The sequence below is a fragment of the Pinus tabuliformis genome, chromosome 4_1 (assembly GCF_031772625.1).
Source record: "Pinus tabuliformis cultivar Carrire ecotype Pingquan chromosome 4_1, CPIR1, whole genome shotgun sequence".
NCBI lineage: Eukaryota > Viridiplantae > Streptophyta > Pinopsida > Pinales > Pinaceae > Pinus > Pinus tabuliformis.
This window is the reverse complement of record NC_142303.1, coordinates 550804956-550813293: the sequence shown is the minus strand read 5'-3', so window position 1 is coordinate 550813293 and position 8338 is coordinate 550804956. Positions and strand designations below refer to the sequence as shown.

The window sequence follows — 8338 nt, the reverse complement described above, 5'->3', positions numbered from 1 at the left end:
AGTAGACTCTATTTTAAAAGTTTTGAATCTCATTTTTGAGAATAAGAAAATATGTTTTTAATTATTATATTTATTTAAATTGTATTTAATTATGATGAATTGAGAGTAAGTTGAAGTAATTTAGTTGGGAACTAAAATTAAAAATATATTCAAACTGAGTAATCCAGATATACTAACCTAGCAAATTGCGAGATGTAAATCCTTATTACAAGTTATCTTAAATGTCTCTTGTATTGCAATTAAACGAACCCAATATATAATTGAGAGAGATTTTGAATGCTGCTTTTACTAAAGGTTTGGAGGATTTTTTTTAACAGATTGACATTTAATCGCTGGTTGGGATTGTCAGGGTCAATTTTAATCACTGGAGTCTCCTGGTGGAGCTGCGGATTGACGTAGGGTTAAACTCCATGGACTTGTCGAGAACAGGCTCAGACGGATTTAACGGCACAGAACTATACTCAACCCAAAATAATAAATTGCGACGTAAATTGAACTTTGGTTCCGATGGATTGAACAGGTTAAAAATCGCACAGTTATACTCCCTGGCTCCGACACTACCATTACCCTTCCCGTCGACGATCCCAACGCCAAAGTGGCAATGGATTACGAATCGCTGGAAGCCGAACTCCAGTTCGAGAGGCACGCCAGTTCGACCCCTTCTCGCAGCTGCCGAAGAACTCCTTTTAGCCACAATATCTTATTGCCACTGGTGCGTAAATAGAGTAACTGTTCCTGCCCAATTACGATTAGATGCAAATTTCGAGTTCATGGCCATGGTTAGTGTGTTTTTTTGTCCTTGTCAGCTTTGCCGAAAATGGGTTTCAGGGGTTTCCAACTCTTTTTGGTTAAGGGAGAAAGGTGCAACCCTTAACAAAGATAAAAACAAAGTACGAATTTAAAAATAGGGCAAAATTTAAAAGATAGAACAAGAGTAGAAGTTTGAGATCCATACAAACATAGTTTGGGACAAAGATAGACTCGCTGGTGATGTGTGTTTATTTACTCTGCATATATTTTTGTTTTTGGATTTTTGAGCGCTCTTTCCTTTCTTTTCTTTGACGCTTGCATTTTTATTGTTGGCCTTTATTTTGTTGAGAGGAGAAAGACAGACGGACATCTGATCTATGGAGGGCCGATCAGAAAGATTAGGTCGGCATGCTGAATATTATCATCGAGTTAGTATGTTTACGTTTTTTTATTTGGTTTGAGTCCTAAGTTTTACTCAAGTGATTTGAGTGCAAGTCCTACCCTGTCTAAATAATTGTTTTTTCCTTCATTTGATTTGAATCCAGTCTTGCTCCGGCTATAATCTTTTTATTCAACCATAAGAAAAATACCAAGAACAGAACAGAGTGAAATAAAAGTGCTTTGACCCAAAAAAAAATCATTTCATTTGATTTAATCCAATTCTTGCTCCGTGTTTCCTTTTATTTACTGGTAAGAAAAATACCAAGAACAAAACAGGATGAATTTTTATTACCGATAACGGGATTGAATGAAATAGCTACAGTTAGGGTTTAATGACTTCTATTCAGGGCACAATTAGGGTTTAATGACTTATTTCAGGGCAATTTGTTTGCGGTTTACTTTACTTTTAGTTTAGGGTTTGACATTTAAGTGTAGATAACAGCATTGCTCTGTACCATTAAACTATTTTGATCTTTCTGCACAATATTTTGGATTTATTGTTTAGAAAATTGCATAGCTTAGTAGAGTAGAGAATAGCTCTGTTGACATACTTTATTTTTTAGTCGCTCACAATATTTTGGGTTTTTTTTCCTGTGTTACACAGAACTGCTCTCGAGAAGTGGGAACCCATTCCAATGGTTTCGGTGCTCTGGGGAGAATTGGAACTGTATGAGAATGTTCCCTTTTCAGTGGGAGTTACAATAGGAGCTTGGGAAAGTTCCGGGAGCTTTGAAGATTATGTTTTTGGAGTTTCCACATTCCCTGGGGTTGGGAATACAAAGCTTGTAGAGAAATATGTTGAACTGCCCACAAAACATGAGCCTATGTTGAAACCTTCGCAAGAAGAAAGGCCAAAGACATCCTTAACACCTATATCCTTAATTGAGAAACTGGAGCAATATCTTGATGGGTTAAGGAAGAGTGTGGCACCTTGATGGGTTAAGGAAGAGTGTGGCACCTTGATGTAAGGGTGATATCTGGATGTCATGCTGACGATATATTGTGTGTGCATATTGTATGTGGCAATCAATGTTTAAACATTAGAGTTGCTTTACTTTTTCTCTTAAGAATAACTAGAGAAACATATGTAAAGTTGTTCCTTTGTATTTTTAAGCCAGATTGTTTCAAAGACTGGCCATGTGTCATTGACAATTTAATTTTATATATATAAAAAGGAGAGCCTCGGGAGAGAAACACCCAGATAATATATTTATATATTAAAGAGATTATATATTATATATTTATATATTTAAATTGATTTTAATATTTGAACATTTTGATTCAATATTAATTTTAATTATTATATAGATTATATGACTAAAAAATATTTTTATTATATAATATTATCGTTTCTGATTAGCTGTTTCCTGTAAATTATGAGAAAACCTCTATCACCCATACCCAAATTCTCAACGTTTCCACTTCAAAATAACTCATACAACATAGTTTTTTTAAGGAGAAAAACTCTTTTGAACAGATAAAACCATGTTCTGGACGCATCCATGTTTTTTTAATTGTATCCACTGGGTTGCTTGCTGGCTTTGTTTTGAGATCATAGCTTATTTGGTGTTTTTCGTAACTTTGGAATTTATATTTAGAAAAATGCACGGATCAACATTGCATGAAATTTTTTGTACTGGTCATTTATGAATAACTATTTAATAAGAATTAAGGTCAAGTTATGTTTGCAATGCATCCACTGATTTTTAATTGCATTGGGTGGCTTCTTTGTTGACTTGGTTCTAATTAGTATAGATCCTAGTTTATTTGTTCTTTTTGACAGTCTTTTAGATCTAATCACGTATAACATAGTTGAGAGAAGCTTCATCGATATCATTCATTATTAAAAACAAATAAGGTGAAACTATATTCTTTATTGGCTCATAATCATTTTTTTTTTTAAATTGCATTTTGTGGGTTGCCTGATCCGTGCTCGATATTGTACAGAGTATAGCCTATTGGTCATTCTCAGAACAGTGGATTTGTTTTTGAAAGTTGCAGGGCTCAATATAGTAGAGAGAAGTAGAGAGAAGCTCTGTACACATCAGTCATTAATCAATAACAGTAAGGTACAGCTAGGTCCTGAATTTTTTCATTTCATTGGGTGGATTGCTTTCCAGCTTAAGCGTTTTTTTTGTTTTTGAATTCTAAATAACAAAATTGCAATGAAGTAAAGTGCTGTCATAGTCTCGTTGCAAGTAGGATGCATATAAGTTGTTAAAGGTATTGGATTCCTGCTAGCATTGCATAAAGACACACATTTATTTTTGACATATTTGATAGATTTTTGCTGATTGTTAAAAGAATGTAATTTTCAGTTTTAATTCCTTCCACACCATTTCATCATTTAGCTAAAGTCCATGGTAGCATTACTGCTCCTCGCTTTTTGTTTATTAAAGCGATCCATCTCCATAATAACAGATGAAAAACTAAATTGAGATGAAACCATACTGATGCAAAACCCTCCAAGTAACATCGAAAAAGTGTGGTTAATCAGTAGTGTTGAAATAGTGTTTTTCAGCTCTTGCTCCAACATGAAATTGGCAACAATTAATGCGGGTTCCACTGTCACTGCAACTTCCCATTAAAAATCCCAGATTTAACTTATCTAGTTTTTGGCAACAATTAATACGGTTTCGATTGTCAATGCAACTTTACTTTGAAAATCCCAATTTCAACTTGTCTAAATTTTGGGAGCAATTAATTCCGGTTCGACTGTCAATGCAACTCTACTGCAAATTTAACTTAGATTTAGAGAGAGTGATTCTGGCAGAAGGTGAGTTCTCAGAAATAAAATTCAATGTAGAGTTCTCATAAATAAAACATAAAAGTCAAGCAATACAGTGAGGCTATTTTGTTCAATGATGAGTTTTCGTTGGAAAAAAGGAAAATAAGAGTTGGGATAAGATAAATATGCCATTGTACATATCTGTGCCTTGAAATAGATTAAAACAGCAAATAAATCTGGAAAGTGGAGCAATTATAACAGCTATTTAACAAAATGAAACCAAAGAGTTCAGACACCACAGCTGCCCGCTGATTCAAGTTATTTCTTTGGAGAACTGATTGCATCTCGGACTCCCCAACTTCAAAATAAGAAAAAAGAAGGCTTTATATGTTGGACCTTTGAAAACTACTCTAGAAGATTGCAATCTGAACTTTTATTATAGTCTATCATATTACCTTCATAAATCAATCTTAGTCCTAATCATAAAATGACACGGTTTTGAATGATACAGTAATCCTTTTATTACAAAGAAAAATCCGGCTATAGTAGATAACTTTGAATAAGATGTGATAGCAACGATGACAACTGCAGGCTATAAAGATATTCTATTCCATATTCATATGTTTGCGAACAGTCCTGTGAAGGCAAACATATCTTTCATCAGAACCATGCTATTCTTCTCATGGGAGACTTACACTGGTTCCGTTACCCGCCGAAAATATTTTATTTCAGTGTTTTCTCATGTTGTGAGCAAAACCCATTAGCTTGAAACTGAACTCAATATCGAGGCTGAAGAAGAGGAAGCAGTCATCATGGAGTACTGTGAAGAGCCATGAGAACTGGAGGAGTGTGATGTCAAAAAAGACTTGATGGAGTGGGCAAGGGAAGAGGCAATGGCTGCCTTCACTTGCCCCCTCTTGGGGATGTGCCTGGACTCAGAAGGCATACTTATCTTTTGCCTGAAATTAGGCCGGGATGGCATGCTATGAATATTTTCTCAATAAGTAGACCTACACAAACTGAAAGGAAAAGATTGGTGACCAACACTAGAGGATGCCATGAATATACAACTAGTCTATATGAGGTTAAGATTGCTGTGAGTGGGGCAGTCAATTGTCTACAGGTGACTACTTAAAAAATTACATAATTGAGTGCGGCAGTCAATTGTCTACAGGTGACTGCTAATTTTTTTTTACATAATTTTATTTGTTAGGTCGGTTAGCCGGGTTTGTCGCAATTCAAAAGCAATTTTCTCACGATACTTCATAAAATCCTGATTTGATGTGGCCACATATTGACTTGTTCCTCTATGTGATATAATTATATTATTGGGCTCTCTTTATTTGCAGTCAAACCTTTGAATTTTCATTTATATACAACAAGATAATGACTTCATGACGGTTTTTCCTGGTAGAAGTTTTCGTGCAGTTGAAAAGTTTTTGAGAAAAATTCAGAACAACAATTATTTTCTTGGAGACCAAGACATGATAATCACTACGTGATCTCAAAACCACAACGGCAACAATTTTATTGGAAACTGAGACATGATAATCACCATGTGAGGTAGATTGTCAGGAAAATGATCGACATAAAAAGCCCCACAAATAAAAAAATATGTTTGACCGTGAAGTTTGAGACTGGATGTCTATAAGCTCTTTTCTAGTTAGTATCGGTTGATTTTAACCACTCATTTAGTTTATTAACACTAGAATTGAAGATGAATACCACAAAGCTAGATATATGTTGTGCTTTTAAAAATTTCAAAAAGAGATGAATATATATATATAATAACAAGAATATTTATATTAATTTGAAAATTTGTAATGGAGTGTAGCGGTTGCATTAAGATATATTAAGTGCAAAATTTGGTTGATAATCATAATCTTAAGTCTGAAAGTTCTTTCAATCTCCTCGAATCCCCAGAATGCCAGCGTATGATTATATCAAAACTAGAATATTTAATTGTAAATATCTTCCAAAATATTTCTAAACTTTAGATGTTTTAACGAACATTCTACTTGGTTAGAAGAGAGAAACAAAATTACTATACATTATATCCATCTCCAAGTATGGAATTTGTTTCATTGAGGTTAAGAACAACAAGCTTGGTGGCACTCATAGAGTTGTTGGAGGATGAAGGATCAAAGTGATTTTAACCATGGAGAATTGCAAATTTTCCTATAGTTGGTATAAACTAAAGTTTATCCTCTAATCAATGGATGAGACATTGGTGATCAATGAGAATTTCCATGGTTATTGTGTTGCTAGATACCTATTGATTGTGTTTAAGTTGGAGGACAAGAATCTCCTCTTGTAGTTTGTGAATCTACTCTTGCAATTGAGGAGGTAAGTATTTAGTGTTTCGTGTCATCTGAATGTTACAAGATCCCTTCCTTGTCAAAGTCATTTGAGCCCACAAATACAAATTGGTTACAAATGGTTGCACATGGTTGACTCTGTCTCCTTTCCTAAGAGTAGTTCATTTGAAAGGCCACACACTACATACAAATAACACAGGAACAAAATAAGAAGCATTCCCATCAAACACACAAGTCAAGACCAATAGGAAAATAAAATGGACCAGAATCAAACATGATGCCATAGACACTTGCAAGAAAAAATATTGTTTCACAAAACCTCAAGAATTGAGTCACCGACCCAAAAACAAGCCTTGTAGCCACAATAATACTAAGTTTTGTGCATGCTACAACTTGTAACGAAAGGGGAATGAGTGTAATTTCCACATTTGGTTAGATGTGCCATATACCATCTGAAACTTGCCTTCGCTTCAAGCAAAGTCTTCCCCCAAATTTACTAATTATGATGCAAAAAACTTGAAATTGCCTCAATACAATGAATCCCAATGGACTTATTATTCATTGTGTAAGCATAACCACTACCACCATGAAGCACATCTTACTCGTGCCATTTGTAAGAGAAGAGAAACATTCTCTTACTCTTTGCATGAGGGGTTTGTCACCACTTCGTATGTGTGTTTGATGGGCCTAGGTTACTTGCACCTTCGAATTGAAGGTTAGTAGCCATGGTGGACATTCCAAGTTCAAGTGCTTGTGACTTTGTTGTGTTGTGAGGTATGACTTCGAGGCAGGGCTTGAAGGTTAAGAGCAGTGTTGGACATTTCAGGTTCAAGTGCCTATCAAGTTGTTTTGATGTGATGCAAGGCTTCAGATATGGTTTGGGGTATCAAAAAGCACTATAAAAGACAAAAGAGAAAGGGGAAATCCCTCATGCATAAATATGGACAAGCACACCCCCACTGAAAAGTCGAGGGCAACCCCCCATCTCCTTGATATTGAGCTTAGCATAATTGGTATTTGGTAAATCATGTGGATTATTTCCTCCTTGCTTGATCTATCTATGTTCTCTTTTGACCTTGACTTAGATGGGATTGTAGATGCATATGTTCTATCTTGTCAACTTGGCTTTCTTGGTGATCTTTGTTGTCAAGAAAACAAGTTTTACACTCGTTGAATGGTGAAAGAAGGGCATCACCTCAGTAAATTGTTTTCCTTCAATGAGTTTTTTAGTTGTCATCCTATGTGCCCTCAAATCAATTTGGCCTAATGTCTCGATAAATTTATAATTTTGAGCCCACTATGGACTCCATGTGAGAACTTCATCAGGTGTTATTTGAGTTGTTTAGAGACTCTTACCTGGTCGTTGCTACATGATCTCTATATGGCTTCAACTAAATATTTGGTATTTGGGTTAGAATCTGGAGAGTTTGTTGCAATGAATTTATTTTTATCCCTTAGAGTCAAGTTTGATACATTTAACGTGGATCCCCCTCGCTTTATACTCTCCCATTAGATCGCTTTCCAAATCACAGTGTGCGTCGTCAATCAAGATGTACATTGCATGTTTGTGGATGAAGGGTCTTCACCTTTGTTATGGTTGTGTCATGTTGAAAAGCTCTTTATCGAGTTTAGTGTCGTGGATTATTAATATGATTAAACTCAAGGGTTGGTAGCCCATACTATGCAATGATTGAGAGAAAGAATCTGTAAAGAACCAACAACACACCAACAAATACTTACATAAAATGAGGGATCAATTGGAAAAACAAAGAAATCCAATTATCTTTTTGGAGGTTGGAGAGAAGAGTAAAAAGGAAAAAAATGTAGAGGAGGATGATATGATAAAACATCTATAAGATCAAGTCAAGCAATTAAATTAAAGCAAAGACTTGGCTTTCAAGAAATCATAAGCATATCATCTCCAGTAACCTTCATTGATTCATTCCAGCTTCAAAATATATTAAAGGATGATGAAACTATAGTTTCACACATCAGAAAAAATGCAAGAACAAATTCCTGCATCATATCATTAATAAATAGGAGGCCTGCCCATCCTAGACACAATAACAAGAATGCTTAAATTCCCTTAATTTTTTACATT

General features: G+C 35.0%; 1 protein-coding gene across 2 annotated transcripts; it reads left to right on the top strand.

The window, feature by feature from the left end:
• Positions 1-280: 280 nt before the first annotated feature.
• Positions 281-2372, top strand: LOC149177019 (uncharacterized). Of its 2 annotated transcripts, none has more exons than XM_089423260.1 (2): positions 281-712; positions 1796-2092. In XM_089423260.1, exons 1-2 carry the CDS (start codon positions 602-604, stop codon positions 1862-1864), a joined length of 180 nt encoding a protein of 59 aa, XP_089279386.1. In that variant the 5' UTR covers positions 281-601; the 3' UTR covers positions 1865-2092. The 2 variants fall into 2 exon arrangements, with proteins under 2 accessions (XP_089279386.1, XP_089279385.1); XM_089423259.1 differs by lacking the exon at positions 281-712 and adding an exon at positions 728-1178 and having other exon boundaries at positions 1796-2372.
• The last annotated feature ends 5966 nt before the right edge of the window (positions 2373-8338 follow it).